Source organism: Petaurus breviceps, unplaced genomic scaffold (genome assembly GCF_028583685.1).
Source record: "Petaurus breviceps papuanus isolate PSGF00001 unplaced genomic scaffold, PetGlider_PUasm1.0 551, whole genome shotgun sequence".
In the NCBI taxonomy this organism is placed as follows: domain Eukaryota; kingdom Metazoa; phylum Chordata; class Mammalia; order Diprotodontia; family Petauridae; genus Petaurus; species Petaurus breviceps.
In genome coordinates, this window is record NW_027186372.1 from 29366999 (window position 1) to 29388149 (window position 21151).

At 40.1% G+C, this 21151-nt stretch overlaps 1 protein-coding gene across 3 annotated transcripts in view; it reads left to right on the forward strand.

Annotated features, from left to right (window-relative positions):
• Positions 1–8: 8 nt before the first annotated feature.
• Positions 9–21151, forward strand: part of FAXDC2 (fatty acid hydroxylase domain containing 2) — a 57138-nt gene continuing 35995 nt past the window's right edge. For 2 of the 3 annotated variants that reach the window (XM_069102525.1, XM_069102526.1), the window contains exon 1: positions 17551–17714. Coding sequence is in view for 1 of the 3 variants with exons in the window: in XM_069102524.1 (XP_068958625.1) it covers positions 2744–2815 (72 nt within the window). In the remaining 2 variants the exon portion in view is untranslated. Of the gene's footprint in view, positions 114–2571; positions 2816–17550; positions 17715–21151 lie in introns of those variants that run through there. The other variant, XM_069102524.1, reaches the window with a different exon arrangement.

The window sequence follows — 21151 nt, forward strand, 5'->3', positions numbered from 1 at the left end:
TCCGCCCCCTTGCGCGCCCCAGCGACCTCTCGCGGGGTCGCTGAGCCGGTGCTGTCCGAGGGAGGCGTGCGCAGGCGCAGGGCCACGAGGCCGGCGCGCTGGAATTATGGCGAGTAAGGAGAGTGGGCGTGGGGTGGGCGGGGTAGACATTTGCGCACGCTTGCGGAGGACCCGGCCCTACGCCTCTTCAGCGAAGAAGCGCGGCGAGGGCAGGAGGTCCGTCATAATCCCGTCCACACCCCAACGAAACTCTTCCCTCACGGCGCAGGCGTCAGACTGGAGGACAGAAAGGGGCGTGGCCCTGAGCCAACCACGCTGGATAGGGCGTGGCCTCAAGCCCAGTCTGACGCGGGGGTCCCGCAATACTCCTTTGCCCGTCCGGCCTTACCGGTCTGGAATGACCGTTATTGCCGTTGAAATGCTAAGGAATGGGCGCCTCTTACAGTAATGCCCTAGTTACACTGGAAGACAGATTTCTGGACTCAGCTCCGTGCCCTCCCCCAGAAAAGAAAAAGCAAAAACACAGACTACATAAAACCCCTTCCCTTCCTGCCGTCCTGGTGACCCCCAGCTAACGCTTCTGGGGCCAGGGGTCCGGGTCAGCCACGGGGACCACCTTTCCAACCCCCCCCACGACCCAGAAGCGGCGTTACCTTGGCAACGGAAATGGGAACGCCCCCCCCTCACTCGGCTCCAGATTTTGTCCCTCTTACATCAAATTAAACCACAGGCTGACAGCTGGATAGAAGGCCTTTGATAGGCGCCGCCCAAGTCACAGGCGCGGGTCCGACCTGAGGGCCCCTCCCCCAACCCGAGCCCAGACCTCTCCAACCTCGTTCGCGGGGATCCTGGCTCCGCAGAAAGCCTGGCCGAGCAGGGACCGTTCGCCCCCGTCTTGGGGCAGCCCCTTCTGTCTGGTGGGGAGCTCGTTTTTAGGAAGACTGTTGTCAGAGTGAGCCTGTGGCTTCCACCCCTCGGACGTCCCCGCCAGGTGAATAAAGTCCAGCCGGTTCAGTAAGCTGAAGACGGTAATCGAGGCCCCCCTTAAGGCTTCTTGTCTTAGCCAAAAGTCCTCTGTTCTTCAATTAACCCTTCTGGGGCATGATTTAGAGGTCCAGGTCCTTCAACCTGGGCATCCTTCTCTGGATTGACTCCAGCTTGTCAGCCCTCAGAAAACAAAGCAACAAGTAAATTAGGGCTATAAGACCATCCTTCTCCCTCTTTCTAGGCACTAAACTTCCAGACCAGACCTGCACAACTTGGCAGTGAGTAGGGGCCAAAATTAAAATAGGCTAAACTTCTCCAGGCCACAGATAGGTTTTTAGCGGCTCATTTCCCAAGTAAGTGTATAATTATTAAATTACTTCTCAAAAAACTTTTTAATCAGGACATAATGCAGAAACTGTAGTCAGCAAACACTTCTTTATGAAGTCACCTGCAAAGAGCAGTTCTTTAGAAATCTGAAAACCTTAGCCACCTCACTTTCTGAATTTACTTTCTTGAAAAACCATCGTTCCCCATTGAGATTTTTCAACAATTTGGAAGCTTTAATTTGTTTTTTGATTGATGTCCAATTTGCTTAAGTCAGAATGTTTTCATTCAAATTAGTGGTGAAGATTGTATTCCTTTGGAACTGCTGTTACTTCTTGGCAAAAGAGGCACAATATTTTATCTCATGTAGGTAAACAAGTATATTTGTCCACTCTAGATTAACACTGTTCTGATTCCATCTTCTGTTTCTTTTTATCGCCCATTTTACGAAGCCACCCCAAAAACTTGTTAGATGTTAGAACCAAAAAATCACAGCAACTGCTCACATGTGAAGAAATCCTGAACCTAGTGTCTGACTTTGGAGAGAGCGCCAGACCCTCATGTAATTTTGCACACCCCCTACACAATCGAGGGAGGGGAAGAAGGCCTAGTGTTGTAGGAGTTAATCACATAGCTGGATCAGCTGCATTGGCTCCTGGCTGCACTCACTTTGTCCCTGTCCGTCACCAGTAACGACTGAAAACAAAAGTAAACAGATATGACTCTCCTCACAAACTAGAGACAGACTGGTAATGGTTGCCCTAGGTCCCATGACAAAGAGGAGAATATGTGCAGTGGCAACCTACCCCCCAATTTACATAACAGGCACAATAGTGACTAGTGAAAGGCAGGTTAAGTGGAACACTGACAAAGTACTTGTTACACCTTTACTCTCTTTTACATCCATTTTTTTGCAGGCCACCTGAAATCCTTTGGCAGGCTGCAAGTGACCCTTGGCCATATGTTGTGCAGGCCTGTTCTAGAACCTTAATCCTCTAGCAGCCCTTAACTGGGGTTTTCAAAGTTCATTTTGGTGAACAAGTGCCAACACTAGCAATGCTTATAAGATTGGGTCACTTGAAGACTGAACAGAGCATTAAAAAACAACAACCCCAAAGCCAGATATTTGTGACCACCTTCTCTGTGCTCCACCCCACCAGACCCTATTCCAGAGAAGAGCAAAAACATTCTGACCCAATCAATCATTGAGCCCAAAGTGCTCTTACTGGCTGGTTTTGATCTCTGACATGTTCTTTATAGAAATTCCAGCTTGGACCACCCTGAAAAACACCTGGAGGTCTCCAAACCAAACTTCCTAGACAGGCCCCAAACAGCAGCACCCGCAACAGACCCCCCACAGCCTCCACAGCGGTTGGAAGAATCCACTGGACCTGGATCATCCGTATTTTAATTAGAGCTGTGAGCCATCAAAATGCATGTCAATTCCTTCAGTTCTACATCTGTTCCTTTTGCCAGAAGTGATCATCCATCTCAGATCTTACAGGTTAGTCCTGATTTTAGATATTCTTCCCCCATAAACCATAATAAATCAAGCAAACATTATAACAAAAAATGACAGTTGCAAAATATGTAAAATCACAAGGAGTCTACATATATGTAATATGTATGGACTTTCGCACATATATAAATGTATAAATCTATGTACACAGTATGTATGCAGGTGGTAGAAGGTAGACTGAAAATGATAACATTTCTCATCTTAAAGCCCAGGAACATATTGCCTTATTGGTGCTAATATAAAAGCCCATACAACTGTAGTGTCAAAGCAGTTTGACCATAAAACATTGCCATCATGTCCTTATTTCTATTCTTACCAACAGAAAGCTACAGTTCAACTTAGTTGCTTTTAGGACACACACACACACACACACGCATACAAGTGTGCCATTGTCTACATTTTTTTTTAATAGGGGTAATAGAAAAGACTTCTTCTTTAATGAGGAATTTAACTTAGAGTGCCAGGCAAAGAAACATTCCCTTCTCCCCAGTCAGTTCTATAGATGTTACATGTCTTTTGCTCACTTTTAATAAGATGCAGTGGATAAAATAACCTGTGCCATCCAACGACTATTTATGAGGAGGAACAAGCCCCTTCTTATGGCTTTTATTTTATTTTGGACTGCTGGCTACAGCAATCTCAGTTTAACAGCCTTCTTTGGGAGTCAATCAAACAGGAAATTCACTATTCCCAATTACTGCCTCCTCACTCAGAACTACTTGTACATTTCCGGATGCATTAAAAACAAACTCACAGATCTTGTTCTTTGGTAAGTGTGGGGGAGTGTCTTTTGTTGTTTGTTTGTTTGTTTTCAGTTTTAGGCAGTAAATTTTATGTTACAGTCATTTTGATGCACACATAAAAACAACTGTTTAGATCAGAAGTTCATAACCTTTTTTATGTCACAGACCCCTTTCACAGTCTATTGAAATCTATGGACCCCTACTCAGAATAATGTATTTAAATACATGAAATTACAAATCAAACAAGTATACTTCGATACAGTTATCAAAATATTTTTAAAAGTAAGTTCACAGACCTCAGGTTACTTAGGTTTAGATGTATCCTTGGGAGAAATAAGACTAATAGCTCTTTCTTGGGAACCCTTAAAATATTATTCCACAATGGATATTAATAATAGCTAATATTTCTCTAACACTTTAAAATTTACCAAGAGCTTTCTTCACAACAATCTTTAGCATAGGTAATATATTACCTTCATTTTACAGATGAGGAAAATGATACTGAGAGAGAGAAATGATTTGCGAACTAATAAGTTTCAGATCTGGGACTCAAATTCAAGTCTTCTGCCTCCTAAGTTCTTTCCACTATAAGTCTCATGAATAGCACATTTTCTAAGCACATATTTACTGCTCACAATTCTAAGAAATGCCTTTCTTTAAAAGATCCATTTTAAATAAAACTAGAAGCAGTGTGATATGGTAGACATAATAGAACATCAGGGATCCAAAGACCTGAGTTCTGGTCCCAGCTTTGCAACTTTCTGTGTTACCTTGGGTAAATCAGATCATTTCACCTCTATGGGTCTCAGCTCCCTCCTCTGTGAAATGAAGTGGTTGAATCAGAGGATCTCTAAGGCCCTTTTTTGTTTCCTTTTGATCAACTGTGTCCTCAAATTATTTCTAGCTTCAACATTCTATAATTTTGTTTATCTGAATTATAAGTCCATCCTTTCGCATTCTTAAACTACATAGCAAATTCCATTATTGTTCCTTTCATCTTATTGTATATAAATAATAATTTTCAAAGACTCGATTCTCCAAAATAATGGAAAAACACTCATCTGGCACTAGGAAATTATCAGCAGTAGTAAATCAATGAATGCTCATGGAGTGGAACGTAAGAATCATTTTTTGTGATCGACTTTCTGGTCTTTTTTTGCTCTTTAAATTTCAGACAAACACTATGGGGCTTTCGAGTTTCAATTGGACAAACACTTATTAAATACTTCCTATGTGGAATACTTAGAAGTATTAGGAGTGCTCTCCTAGCCACAGGGTACCTTATATTCTAGTGGAGGGATGCATCATATTCACAGATGAGTAATTGAGAAATAAGTTAATTTCAAGAGGGAGAAAGCCCTAATAATTTTTGGGGATCAAGGAAAGTTTCACAGAGTGAATGGCACCTGAGTTGAGCCCAAGACAAAGATGCTGCAAGGCAGAGATGGGGAGAGAGGACATTCCAGATATGAGAAAGCCTTTGTGAAGGCATGGAGACAGGAGGTAGAATACTGACTTTGAGAAACCAGTAGCCCAATGTTGGCAGAATAAAAGGGTATAATAAGAAATAAAACTAGAAAAATCAGATTGTAGACAGATTTTCCAGGACTTTAAATGCCAGGACTTTGCATTTGTATTCTAGAGACAACAGGGAGCTAGAAGTTTTTGAACAGGTGAATGGCATAGTCAAATCTGTGTCCTAAGATGATTTTGGTAGCTTTGTGAGGGATGTTGTAGAGAAGAATTGCTGGAAGCAGAGAAACCAATTAGGAAGTATCATTACAGTAGTTCAGGCAATAGGTAATGAAAGTCTAAACTAGAGTGGTAGCTGTGTGAGTAGAAAGAAGGGAAGAGATGTGGGAATGCTGTGGAGATGGAATATATACAGCTTGATAGCTTATTGGAAATAAGAATTGAAGAGAGAAAAGTTGAGGATAACTATGTGACTAGAAGGATGGTAATGTTCTCAGTAGAAATGGGGAAACTTGGAGTTTTGTAGAGGTTTTCTACACAAAGTATTTTCATCTTAAAGTGGAGGGTGGACAATTTTTCTTCTTGTCACCTTTTCCCTCTCAAAGTTGTTGAACTGATAGGATCTTAAAGATTTAATGAAATGATGCATAAAACTTTAGAACTTCAGAGCTGGAAGAGACCCTAAAACATAGAACGTTAAAGCTTCAAGGGACTTTAGAACATGGAATAAAAGTGTGGCCCTTTAACTGAATCCAAACTTCACAGAATTTGTTATGTGAAATTTAGATTCAGTCAAAGGTTCTCAATTGAGGACCTAGAGGGCCACATGTGACCTTGAGGCTGCAGGTTCCCCACCCCTGGTGAAGCCTATAGATTTTTTGGTGATTTGACCAGGTTTGTAATGAGAGGGGACCATGAGTAAAGATAATTGCCTGCTTAGTCAGTTGCTGTGTTCCATTCATCACCAGACCTGGTTCTGCTGATGATCTTATACAAAACTTTAGCAGTAAGTTCTTAGTACATGGCAATTCATGAAAGAGAGAAAAGAAAAGAGGCTCTTTTCCCAGAAGAAACTCTTAGCAAAAGATAATCTATGTGACCATCAAAAGATAATACATAAATAAAAGCTTTTCTCTATAACTATCATAACTGCCTAAAAGCAGGCTCCGTTGGTGAGTTCTATGCTATTCTGTTCTGCTCTGACCTGCACTGAACTACAATGCATTCATTTAATCATCTCTTAATTTCTCAAAACTGGGCAACAATTGGTACCTCTCTATGAAAATTTCCTTCAAGTGTTCTACAAGTTAACATCAGCCATGGGAACAATGTCAGAGGCACCAAGACACAAAGTAACTCAGGATTTTCTGTGCGTTTCCCAAGAAGTCACAGGAAACATTAGGCAAAAAGAACCCAGAAATGAAGAAAAGTCCCAGCTCAAGCCATGCCTACAAGTCCCTTTACTAAAGTAAATTTGCCAGGAAGGGCCCATTTTATACTATCTTTTGTTATTAAATATGATAGGAAATCTCCCCTCTCCCCCACAATGGGAGGCCCCTGAAGACTCTCTAGGTTTTCCTCTTTTCCTCATTATTGGTTAGAACAGGTGCTAACAACTTAGGTGTTAAGAGTTTGATCACTCTGTACAAGCCAGTATTTCTTTTTAGAAAGGCATTTGTAATGATCTATTGGGGGGGGGGAAAGCACTGTATTTGAAATCAAAACATCTAGTTCTGCCTCTCTGACCTTGAACAAGTGGCTTAGTCTCTCAGAACCTCAGTTTCCTCATTTGTATAAAAAGTATAATTCAATTAAATTTCTAAAAATATGTTTTCTTAAATGTCTGCACTGTGATGAGCACTGGGCATACAAAGACAAAAATAAAATTGCCTTTGTCCTAAAGGAGCTTACGTCCAGTCTACTAGGGGAGATGCAACATATAGACAAACAACTATAGTACAAGATAAATTGAGGAGGGAGAGAGATTGTGAGAGTCAAAGATGAGGTGGGAGTACCTACCAGTCATAGGAAATGACTTGTGCAAATGTATGGAGGTAGGAGTTACAGCATCAAGTTCCCAGATCTACTGGCAATATAGTTCAGCTTTAATTAGTTAATGAAAAGAAATATTATGAAATAAAGTTGAAAAGGTAGGTGGGAATCTGATTGTGGGAGGCTTTAAATGCTAGAGTAAGGAATGTGTAGTTTATCCTATAGGCAGTGAACCACAAAAAGTTTGAGTAGAGGAGTGACGCAGTCAGATTCATGGCTTAGGAAGATTATTATGGCAACTGTATGGAGGATGGATTGAAGAGAAGAGAAATTAGAAGCAACGAGACCAACTAGAAGGCCATTGCAATAAAGTACAAGCAATGAAGGCATGAATGGAGAAAGGGGGACAGATGTGAAAAGTGTTATAAAGTTAATATTGACAAGATTTGGAAACATTGGACATATGGTAGTGGTGGAAAGATAAAAGGAAAAAAAAGCAAAAATGATTCCATTGTGAGAAAAGCTGTGTAACTCTGAGAATGATGGTACCCTCAACAGAGATAGGGAAATTTGGTAGAAGAATAGGTTTAAGAGAAAATTAGAGAGAAAAAATTATAATAATGATTAAAAATTAATATCCTGTGAAAATATCCAGCACAGAGGTAATAATACATGAGTAGAGCTCAGGAGTGAGCTTATTAGAACTGGATATATAGATTTGGAAGTCATCTGCAGAGAGATAATAATTGCTTCCTTGGGAGATGTAGTAATAAGATTGAAGAGAGTACATGTAGTAAGAGAAGTCAATCCTGGGAAACATTCATGCTAAAAGGACAGAAGATAAAGCAAAGGAGTCTAAGAAAGATCCATCTCAGACAAGTAGGAAGAGAATCAGAAAAGAGCAGTGTCATGAAAAGCTAAGAGAATAGTGTCTATACTCTGTCCAAGGCCTTCTTTTCTTCCTCCTCTATAACTATTTCATTTGGTGATCTCATCTCTTCCATGGTTTCAGTTATCAGTCTACCACCAGGTGAATGAAGGGCAGTTAGATGGCACTGTGGAGAGTGCTGAGCCTGGAATCAAGAAGACTCTTCCTGAGTTCAAATTTGACCCTCAGATATTAGTTGTATGACTTTGGGCAAGTCACTTACCCTATTTACTTCTTTTTCCTCATCTGTAAAATGATTTGGAAAAGGAAATGGCAAACCACTCCAATACCTTTGCCAAGAAACCCCAAATAAGGTTACAAAGAATTAGACATGATAGAAATGACTGAACAACAAACTGCAGATGAAACTCAGATATATTTTTCCACACTAACCTCTCTGCTTACCTCCATTTTAACATCTCCAGCTGCCTGTTAGACATTTCAAACTACATGTCCAGTAGATATCTTAAACTCACATGTCCAAAACTGAACTCATCTTTTACCCAAAACCTTCCGCTCTTCCTAATTTCTTATTACTATTGAGGGTACCACCATCCTTCAGCCACCCAGGCTCGTAACTTGGGTGTCATCTACCATTTCTAGCTCTCATCCCTTCCCCACAATATGCAGTCAATTGTCAAGTCCTGTTATTTCTATCTGTGTAATATTTCTCACATAATATCTCTCCTTCTCTCCTCTAACATAGCCAGTACCATGGTCCAGGCCCTTATCACCTTACACGTGGGCTATTGTATTAGCTAACTCTGGTTGGTTTCTCTGCCTCAAGTCTTTTCCCCACTCCAATCCATCCTCCACTCTGCTATCAAATTGATCTTCCTAAAACAGGTTTTTATCATATCACCATATTCAATAAACTCTAGTGGCTTCCTTTTATCTCCTGTACCAAATGTAATCCTCTAGTTGACTTTTAAAACTCTTCATAACCTAACACCTTCTTATCTTTCTAGTCATTGTACATCTTACTCCACTCAACACATTCTTTGATCCCGTGAGGTTGCTCTCCTTACTGTTACTCAAACACACTCTATCACCTGACTGAATGTTTTCACTGGCTATTCCCAATGCCTAGAACGCTCTTCCTCCTTATCTCTACCTTCTGGCTTCCCTCAAGTATCATCTAAAGTCCAGCATTGGCAAAAAGTCTTTCTTAATCCTCTTTAATCTTAATACCTTCCCTCTGAGACTACCCTCAGTTTATCCTGTCTATGTTTTGTTTGAATATAATTTTTTGCATGCTGTTATCTCTATTAGACTGGGAGTTCCTTGAGACCAGGACTGTTTTTTATTTTGTTTTGATTTTGCTTTTTTTTGCATACCCAGCACTTAGCACAGTGTTTGGCATATAGTAACTACTGACTACAAGGAAAACCTGGTCAGTCTTATCAAAAGATGTCAAAAGATGTTGAGGGTTGGAGAAGCATGCAGAATGAAAAAAAAAACTGTCAGGGGCGGCCAGGTGGCTCAGCGAGTAAGAGCACCAGCTCCAGTGTTGGGACGACCTGGAGATCGAATCCCGGGCTCAGACACTCAGCACCACACGCAGAAATAACTGGCCGTGTAACCTTGAGCAAGTTACTTAACCCCGACTGCTTAAAAAAAAAAATTTAGAAAAAAAGACTATGAATTTAGCAGTTAATCTTGGATAACCTTGGAGTCAGCAATTTCAATAGACTAGTAGGGTTAGGAGCCAAATTGCAAGAGATTTAGAAATAATAAAACAGCAAGCTTGTTTTAAACACATACTATATGTGAGGTACTCTGCTAGGTGCTAGGGATACAGAGACAAAATGAAATAATAGTCCCTGCCCTCAAAGGAGCTTACATTCTTTCAGGAAAGACAATGTTAGTGTGTGTGTGTGTGTGTGTGTGTGTGTGTGTGTGTGTGTGAAATAAATGCAAGGCAATAGGAGAAACAAGATTCTAAGATGTAAAAGTGAGGAGGGAGTATGTTCTTGCCAGTAAAACAGCCAGTGAAAAGGCATGGAGATAGGAGATGGAATGGCAAGTTGTGGTTGTTCACTCTTGTCTAACTCTTCATGACCTGATTTGAGGTTTTCTTAGTAAAGATACTAGAGTGCTTTGCCATTTCCTTCTCCAGCTCATTTTACAGAAGAGGAAACTGAGGCAAACAGGGTGAAGTGACTTGCTCAGAGTCACACAGCTAGTAAGTGTCTGAGGCCAGATTTAGACTTAGGAAGATGAATCATCTTGACTCCAGGTCTAGCACTCTATCTACTATACCACCTAGCGGTTCCCAGGTGAAGAGTACTTAAACTACATGTGAAAAAGAGAAGGAGATAGATGAATGCTATGTTGTGGAAGTAGAAAGGAAAAGTTTTGTCAACTCTTTGGATATGTGGAATGATGAATCAAGGATTATAATACTAAAGTTACAAAGTATAATCATATTTATACTGCTTACCTCCAAGGGTGTTTGTGAGGAAAATATTTTCTATACTGAAAACCTTACAGAAATATGAGAAACTACATGATATATTAAAAGTTAAGTAACTTGGGAATCAAGATCCCTGGATTTGAATCCTCCCTCAGACACATGCTAAACTGTATGACTTAATGGAAAAGTTACTTAAGACCTTAGTCCATACAGGACAGAAATCAACTTCCTCATCCATAAAATGGGAATAAATAACATTTGTATTCCTTTGACCATAGGGTTGTTGTAAGAAAAGTGCTCTGTAAATCTTTGAAGTGCTATATAAATGTCAGCTATTATTAAAAGCTATGAATATTATTACTGTTTTGATGAATTATTAATATTATCTAATTAAAGATTGATTGTGCCAACTGTATTCTGGCAACACTGTGCCTTTAAGGACTGGAGAAGGGTATATATGAAGTTTATAAAAGATATCCTTTCTCAGGCAGCTTACAGATTAATTGGAGGAATATGACAAATACACAATTCATTTCAATTCAACAGTCATTGAGCCTTTACTATGTACAAAGTACTATTCTAGTCACTGAAGACACAAAGCCAAAAACGAAACAGTACTTGTCCTCGAGGAAATTATATTCTATCAAGGAGATGTAACAGATACATAGATAAGTAAAAGTAAGGAAATTTGAGGAGAGAGAAAGTACTTGGGGAATGGGGTGGGGGCAGGGAAACAGGGAAGTAGATCAAGGAAGACCTCATAGGAGGCAGAACCTGAGCTGAACCTTAAATGAAGATGAAGATTGTGAGAGATAGAGATGAGGGGGTATATTTTAATATGGGCAACAATCTGTGCAAAGGCATGGAGATGAGAGATGGAATGGTGAGTTCAGGCAACTTGGTTAGAACACAGTAGGAAGTAATATAAAATAAATCTGGAAGTTAAATGAGGGTCATATTATGGAGGACTTTAAATGACAAACTGAGAAGTTTGTATTTTATACTTGAGGCAATAAAAAAACCACTGAAGATTTTTGAGTTATGAACTGACAGGCAATTACAATACAAAGTGATACATGAAAAGTGCATCAGAGAGGTCCAAAGTACTGTACCAAGTCCAAGGAGGGAAAGTTCATTACCAATTGGGGGGTGTTGTAGTCCCCAGACCTCTGTTTTGGGGGGCCTCTTTGAGATCCATAAGATTTGTGTGCAACAGGTTGTCTCTGCTCTAGACACATCGTCTCTTCTTGCCTAGCACCTCAGCCCCTACCCTTTCTGGAATCCTCCATGTTTGGAATCTTCCATCCTGGAAACTTCCATTCCCCATACGTTTGCTAGCCAATTCCTGGCATTTTCCTGCCTATGACATCAGAGGTAGAAAACCAATCAGAGGAACTTGAGCAGGACCCTATTCCTCTCTGTAGAATCCATGGTTTGGGCTTCTTTGTCCTTGGTCTGAGAGGTAGTCTGCCTTTGTGTTTCTTGGCGAGAGGATTATCTGTTGGAGGTTTGCTTCTAGATCCTAGGGTCACCAGTATGCTAGCTTGGTGGAGAAGATGAAGAGGGATTTCCCTTTTCTTCCTGCCTGAAACAGAGATATCTCTTGTCCAAAGATTAGTGACCCTTCTGTTGTATAAGGCTTTCCCTTATTGTTCTTGCCTCTCCCTCAGTATAACCACCTTTGGATGTACTCTTAACCTTCAAGCCTTTCCATGTGTGAGTTAAAGCACACCAAATAAAGCCCTCTTGCTCTCAGCACCACTGTCCAGTCTATAGTCTTTTGTGAAATCACCCTAAAACAGCTGTAATGGACTAGGACAGGAATCAAAGAAAGCTTCCTGAAGGAAATGGCATTTGAATTGAACTCTTTAAAGAATGGATAGGAATTCAACAGGAAAACATGGGGAGGGAGGACGTCCCAGATATAGCAAACAGTATGAGCAAAGCGTGGAGTTGGGAGAGTGCAGGGAGAAACAGCAGTCAAGTTTGCTTAGAGTATTGAATACGTGAAAGACTTCCTTACAAAATAAGGCTAGAAGTGTGGCAGCAGACTATGGACCACCTCGAATGCCAAAACAAAGGAGCTGAACTTTGCTGATGGGAAGTAGGAACTACTTGTAAATTTTTTGAGCAAGGGGATCACATGACCAAATATATGCATTAGTAATATTAACCTGGCAAAAGAAAGATTGTAAAGTAGGGAGAGCATGGAAGCAGGAAAGCCTGTTAAGTTAATACCACTGTTTAGACTATTTGTAATGAAGGTCTGTATCAAAATGGTTGTGGGAATGGGGATGGATGGGGCTATACAGGCCCCAGTCGGGAATTTTGCAGAGGTAGAACTTACAGGACTCAATAACTAAAGATGAATGAGAGGGAGTAGATTATACCAAGGTTTCAAACTTGGCCTATTGAGTTAATGTAGTACCATGGGCAAAACTAGTCAGAAGAAAGAAGTGATTTTAAGGGAAGGAGTAAGCTCAGTTTTTGATATGATGAGTTTGAGTTGTTATGGGACAGAGATGTACTATTATTGCTTGAGATGTGAGTCTGGAGGTCAGGAGAGAGGTTCCTTGTATATTGGAAATAAAAATTTCAACGATTAAGTTCTGAGTAAAGATGATAGATGGAGCTGTGGAAGTGAATGAGGTGATGATGACACTGGAGGAAGCATACTGAGAAAAGAGGAGAGCTAAGGCCAGAACTGAAGGGAACACATGCTCTATGGGATCAGGAAAATGCAAAGGGCGAGTGAAGCTGACAGAGCATGGAGCAATAGAGGAGAAACGAGAATACCTCTAAAGGCAAAGGACCTTGTATCCCTAGAAAGGGAAGGAAGTTAAAGGGGAGATATGTTAAAAATGCCAAATGCCTAAAGAAAGATTAAGAAAAATGAGGACTATAAAAGCCATTAGGTATGGTAAATAGGAGAGTTAATCTTTGAGGGAGCAGTGTTATTTGAATGGCAGAAGCAAATCAAATCTATACGCATTTATGAAGCACTTACTGTGTCAAGTCAAGTCAGCAAGCATGCATTTAATACTTATTTTGTGTCAGGTGGGGCAGGTAGGTTTAGGGGATAGAGCACTGGGCCTGGAATCAGGAGGACCTGAGTTCAAATTTGACCTCAGACACTTACTAGCTGTGTGACCATGGGCAAGTAATTTAACCCCTGCCTGCATAAAACTGGAGAAAGAAATGGCAAACCACTCCACTATCTTTGCCAAGTTGGTCCATGAGTTTACAAAGAATCTGATGCAACTCAACAACAGTCACAAATGTGTTGAGTACTGTGCTAAATTTTGTTGTTATTTTGTCAGTAGTGTCTGACTCTTAGTGACCCTATTTGGGGTTTTCTAGGCAAAAATACTGGAGTGGTTTACCATTTCCTTCTCCAGCTCATTTTACAGAAGAGAAAAATAAGGCAAACAGGGTTAAGTGACTTGCCCAGAGTCACACAGCTATTAAATATCTGAGGCTGGATTTGAACTCAGCTCTTCTGGACTCCAGGCCCAGTGCTCTAACCACTGAACCACCTACATGCCCTACTGTGCTAAACTCTGGTAATACAAATAAGAACAGAAAGATCAGAATATAAGGCGTGGTGGAGGTACTGAAAGGCTGAGGAAGTAGAAACATCTGACACAAAAAACTCTGTCAACATGTTAATAGTTATTATATATTGTGTTATATCTAAGGTATATATAAATACATTGTATTAAATAGAAATAGAAGTACTAACAATGATGATGCACAGTCTTTTCTGCCAGGCTTGCACAATCAGGTCAGGGAACAACCTTAATTATCTATCCATCTTTCTCAGCATCTGGCAAAATGCTTTGCATAGAGTAGGTGCTTAATAACTGTGCAATGGTTTCACTTTCCAGAAAGAATGAACAAGTCAAATATTTATTGAACACTTTGTATACAACTAGGACCATAAAGGATATAAAAAAGTAAAATCCCTGCTCTCTGTACTTAGGGAGCTTCCAATTAGTGAGAGAAATCTAAGAGTACTACAAGCCAGTTTGAGGGGAAAGGGGTGATGAATTCAGTTTTGGATAGGTTCCTTAAAAATGATCATTTATGAAATGACTAGCTTGGCAGAAAGTAGAATTATATTTTCTATTTCCTAACATTAGATGAACATTAAGTGCTAAACCAGATGATAATATTGATTGTTGATGATAATATTGATGATAATATACTAGATAATATTGATTATATTATAAGTACCACTGATAGAGAATACGGAGATTGATATGGTAACCAGAGAAGGCTTCAAAAAGTTGCTGAGAGTCAAGTTAGGCCTTGAAGGATAAGAAAAGTGCTAGGTGCACAGAATGTGGGAGGATATTTCAGTCAAAGGGAACAGCATGAGTAGGCACAAATGTAGAAAGATGCTGAAGATGCTGGGCCCAGTAGCTATATAGATAGATTCTCGATCAGTTATCAGCAAGCATTTATTAAGCTCTCACTGCTGTTCCAGGTCAGGGGCTAAGCTGTTAGTAGGAATAGAAAGATAGTTCCTGCCCTCAAAGAGCTTATATTCCAATGTGGAAAGGCACCACATAAAAGAAAGCTATGGGGTAGAGAGAAGGAACAAAGGTACCCTACTGCAGGGTCATGGTAAAGGAAGTTCAAAGCACAGCCTGCAAAAGAATGAGTTGTGACTGACTTTCATGCCTACCTGAAATGAAGGTTCTGGGAGGAGCCATCGAATTCCAGTCAGAGAGAGAGGTTGAAGTGGTGGAGGGCATTTCCTATGTGAGAATTCCAGGGCTGGAGTGAGGCTTCAGGAAGAAGAACTGGGGTATGGTAAAGCAGGGGTCCCTGGTACAGGTTTGTTTGAGGGATGTTTGTTGAGTGTAGGGTACCTGTGAGGAAGGTAGTGGGGAATTAGGTTGGATGAGGAAAATGGAGCTAGTGTTTAGAAAATCTTGAATCTTGAAAATCAGGCAGAGGAATCAGGATTTAGTGTGTTAGATAATGTCAAGATTCTTCAATTTTGGTAGTAACTAATGCAGATCAAAATCTCTGATAATTTAGTAGATAGTCTTTTAGAGTTTCTGTGGCTAAAAAATTCATCATCCTTCAGGCATCCAGGTGATGAGCCTGGTTATTTAGATCAATCTAAGTTCAAACTTAGTAAGACTGGTTCTCAGATCTCAGATATACAGCTAGGCATACATTCCAGCACCAGGCCCAGTACCATTTATTTTGGTGAGAATTGCTGGAGCTTGCACTCTGCAAGCCTGACCTTGAGAACTCAGGGTCATCTCCACACTGTGAAGAGGACTGACTTAAAAAAAAGACCCACCTTTGTTGCAATAGTGTTTTTAATTTCTAAAACATTAAGATTGGAATCAATCAAAGGGCAGTGGGGAAAACATTGTGGATGTGAATAGGCTACAACATATTACTACCCAAGAATATAATAACAATTGCCAAAAGTATGTCAAAAGTGTGGCACCTGACCTGAAAAAAGGTAGGCAGCAATGCATCAAGTAAGAGACGTTGTTGGCACGTGGAATATTCTTCCCACAGAGGATTTATGCAACTTTGGACAAAAGTCACACATATAAGAAGATGTAGATGGGTTATAATCCACACGAATGGAGAGAATACCCATATCAATAACATCATAGATCCATTTCAGTATTAAGCTTATTTAATAGTGGCTATGGGAATGAAGAGATGAATCTGGCACATTTCAAAGGACATCTCTGGTGCACCCAGGGAGAGATGAAGGAGAGGAAAAGGTCAAAGATAACTTCACATTTTCTAGACTAAGAAACTAGCACCACGAGGGAAAAAGGAAGAGTCTGGGAGAGGAACCAGTTTGGGAGGTGAGGGGAAGAAGTTCAGTTTTTAACTTACACAAAATAATTATTCACACAATATATGTGTAAGCATATATCATTAATTCTGGGGAGAGTGAAGTAATGACTTCTATTTCCCACCCACCCAGTCTCAAAAAAATAGCCATTTCTATGGCCCTTAGCAGTTTACAAAGTGATTTCCATGTAAGGAAATGCCCTAAGGACCCCTGAGGCCTAGCTATTCATGCTGAGTAGAACTCTCCTCCACCTACCCCCTCACCATCCCCATTAGAATGTGCACTCAGCACAGTGCTTGGCATTGTAAGTGTTATAAGCACATAGTAAGTGTTTAATACTTTGCCATTCCATTTCATAACAACCTCATTAGGAAGGAAGTGCAAAGTGTATCCTTGTGCCCATTTTACCAAAGAGGAAATTGGAGGGCCACAAAAGTTAGAGGACTTAATTGAATTCACATATATTTTGAGTTTTAAATCCACATGTCCTGATTCCAAGGCTAATGTTCTTTCTACCATTTCCCCATTTCTTCTCCAAAAAGAAATACTCGTCCATAGGCCATCAGACTTGTAAGTGGTGTTAGAAGCTAAGAAAACAGAGAAAGCCACCTTGAGTGAAAAAAAAAAGCCAATATTTAAAAGGCACAGTTGATTTTTAACTCAGTTACCCTAGGAACTTCTTGCATTAGTGATTGCCTGGTAGCTATCCTGTGTCTCTTCACTTTTGCCTGAATAATCCTCATTTCAGTGCTTTTCAAACAGCAACAGGTGGTTTAAAATGATAGAGAGTATCTGATCCCAGTCCATTTAATCTATCCTGGACTGCCTGTCACTCTTTCTTTAACATAGCTGGGGACAGTCCAGTGTAGCAGAAAGAACATTAGACTTTAGGTGTGAGAAGATCTGACTTAAGAGAGCCAAGTTCTGGCTCTGCTACTTCTTAGATTTGTGACATTGGGCAAGCCAGACACTACCTCTTTTTGAGCTCAATTTTCTTTTCTGTAAAATGGGGGTGATAATCCTTATATTACCTTCCTTTTCCAGTATTTCTAAGAAAATACTTTAAAAACTCATCAGCGATCTAACTAGAATTAATGACTTCAGTTGCTACCTTACTTAAGTATCCTTTCAAGGAGGGTAACAAAACTATACAACTCAGTCCAAAGGTTTCTAAGCTGCCACCAGAATGATCCACTTTCTCCTGGGCTCAGAGAATATCAACCCTACAGCCCCTTTGCCCTACTGGAAGAAGAGAATTTTTGTCTGTAGTCATGAGTGAGTGACCCAACTTATTTGTGTCACGTGCCTGCCGAGAACCAGTCAACTGCTCAGTAACATGACTAACATACCAGCCAGCCTCCAGACTTGAGGTTAGTGTTAGCAGCCGTAGCAGCAGCAGCAGCAGGTCCGGGCTAGGAAAAGGAAGATCAAACTGTGGCCGGCAGTAGCCCAGGGGATTTTTTGGAAGCCCGAGATTCCATCAGCGAGCAGAGGTGAGCAGATGGGGGACTGGAGGCAAAGGGAGAAGAAGGGGTGGGGAGGAGGATTTAGTTAAGAATCCTGGCCAGAAAGTTTCAGTTCAGGTCCTCAATCAAGACATAAGCGTACCTCCCTCCCCCCACCCCGCCCCCCAACAACAACAACAAAAATATATCACTCTACTGTATATTATGTTAAAATATAGAAATATAAAAGGAAAATGCATATTCACACTATTCTGCAGGTACAATACAAGTGGAGTCCACTTCTAAGACACCCTCTAGGGCATATTCTTTCAGTACATCCCCAGCCTCCCCATCCCCTTTCATTATCGTCTGCATCTTGTGTCCTTTAGTAGCTTCAGAGTCCCTTTCATTTTGTTTTCCTAACTGACGGGTTGTTGCTGGTTGACTGGTTCTGAAGTTAGGACGGTGTTAGCCAGCACCTCCAGGACTGGAATCAAACAAAATAAGGAAGAGAATACCCAAGCTCTTAGAGATTCAGTGTTTGGGAGGAACTTCTGCTTAGGGTGAGCAGGAGAGAATAATAGTAGCTCCCTTATCTATTGGGCCTAATGATTTACAGAGCACCTTCCAACAATCCTGAGAGAGATATGGACAGTAAAGTATGATTTGCCCCATTATGCAGATGAGGAAACTGAAACTCAGAGAAGTGATCCACGTAGGGCCACAAGTCCAAACCTGAAGCTAGGTCTTCAGATCCAAAGTTCCTTCCACTAACTAAAATTACAATAACAATGGCTTTAATTGTAAGATTTGAAGAAAGAGCTTTGGGCATAATAAGCTTGATAGCAAAGGCTGTTTTGGACTAACATATCAGAATCTTAACTGGACTGATTGTATCTGGAAGCTGTTATATCAGGTTTTATTGGGGGTTGAGGGGTGCTGTTGAGACAAAGATGGTGTTGAGTCAGTTTTTCAGAAAACCTATGGGTAAGGAGAGACTGCTGAGGGGATTAAATAAAGTGACTTCAGTTCTGTGACTTCAGCTTCCCTGTTGGGAAAATGGAGACTACAACGGCTGTCTCCTTTTCTTTTTTACAAGTTGTATCGATGCCTTTTGTTTTATAGATATAGATATATCTGCTCCCAGATACACACACACACACACACACACATACAAATTTAACTCTACCTAGTAACAGATAATAGTTAAACAAAACCAAATGACACAATCACCATGACAGCATATGTAGTTCTTCACTGGTAATCCCAATCTCTCTGCCTAGATAGGAAAGGTATATTTTATTATCTGTTCTTTATATCTGTGACATCCAAGATAGGTTTTAAAATAAATCAGAGTTGGGTTATGTTTAATATAAATTTCCTTTGCTACAAATGCTCCTTTATAAATTTCCTTTTACTAATTATTGTTCTCCTAGTTCTGCACATTTTATGACATCATTTCACATTAAGTATTCCCACATTTCTCTAAATTCCTCATAGTTGTCATTTCTTATGATGTAGTACAACTCCATTAAGATTATATACCACAATTTGTTCAGCCATTTCTCTAATCAATAGGTACCCATTTTGTTTCTATTTTTTTTTTTTTTGCTGTCATAAACAGGCTTCCGTGAATGTTTTAAGTATATATGGGTTGTTTCCCTCTGTTGTAGAGTTTCTTTCAGCATGTATATTCCCCATGGTGGAATGAGCCAGAAGGTATATGAGGAATTAAGTGACTTTTCCCATCATTCCAATTTGTTTCCAAATATTTGGTGTTACATTCTGTTCTGAGAGAAGGGTGCTAAAGATTCCCTCTCCAGTGACAGAATGCCCTGTGGGGGAAGCAGAAAGTAATGGAAGAACTAACTGGATCAAAAGGCATTAGCTCTTCCACTGACCAGCTATGTTAGCTCAGGCAAATTACCTCTAATTTTCCAAACCTGTTTCCACATCTGGAAAACAAAATGACTCCATAGGGTTATAGTGAGAAAAGTACTTTGTAACTCTTAGAGTACTATATCAATATGAGCTACTACTATTTGCAAAAGGGAATTATAGCAAAAAAAATATTAATTCAATTCAAAAAGCATTTATTAAGTGCTACACCTTGGAAAACACTCATACTAGAAATAATTCCTGCTATGAAGGAGTTTGCACATTTACTGGGGGTATTGTAGCAATCGACGATAATGTGGTAACATTGAAGGTACGGAAAGAACCCATATTTTAGGAAATTTCTCGATGAGATTTTAAGGTGAAAATTATCAGTAAAATAGAAGGTGAAGGAAACTCTTCAAAACCTACTCTCATTTCTTACATAAGGCAACATGGCACGGTAAAAAAAACTCTGAGTCCAGGGACTCAGAGTCAGGGAATTTCACTTATTATCTGTGTGACCCTGAACAAGTCACTGCCTCTTTCTAAACTTCAGTTGGCTCCACCATAAAATAAGGGTGTTAGACTTGAGGACTTAAGACTATTTCTAACTCTGAATTTAATGTGTTGCTAGGTCCCTTCTACTTGTAACATTTCTTTATTCTAATGTGATGATCTCTCTCTTTTCTTCCAGGAATAATATTCTGTGACTCTTTCCTTCTATGAGCCTCAGTTACTTCATCTATAAAATAGGAGTCATACTTGCATTACTTATGTCATAGGAGTTTTTTGAAATACAAATAAGGCAAAGTACACAAATTCTGTCTTTAGGGGTGAAATCACAAAAATATTTTAGGGTAAAGAAAGGGTGCTGGGTTTTTGGGTCACTTTTTGTAATATAATTTACTTGAGACAGGGTTAATAACTTTTTCATCCTTCCTGTTTTTATGCTCCAAATTCTTGCAAGCCTTTATTACTTTACTACTCCTGATTCCTCTTTGCTGCCAATTTGGATCCCAATCATCCCAAGTAGGTCTCTCAAATCCCTAAGTCAGTGGGTCCTTTGACTATGTCTGTTGGGTTTTGCTGGTCTTCCTGGTGATGTCCCAATTAAATGGATCAGTTTCAAGATGAATTTGGCAAAGTGAAAGACCTATAAAATTCAAACATGAATCAGGGGGCTAATGTCCAGGAACAAGATACTGAAGAGTCCAAATCCTAGCATTAATGTTAATAACTTGCTGGAGATTCAGGCCAAAGACTTCCTCTTCTTGTATCCTGTTTCCCATTGGTGACAATGAAACTCACAAAATGCATTCTGATGATAAAGTGAAATAATGGATGGAGCACTGGACCAAGAGTCAGGAGATCCATGTTCTAGATTTGGTTTTGCCACTAACTTTTTGTGTGGACTTGGTCAAGAGACTCTGGATTTCACTTTCCTTCTCTGTTAAATGAGGAGATTGGACTTGATGGTCTGTCCCTAAGGTCACTTCCAATACTTTTAACATTCTATATTCTAAGGTATATATGTATATATGTATGTATGTATGTATATGCAGATATAACATTCTTAACTAAAGATCATTTAAAATAACTTTTTCCTT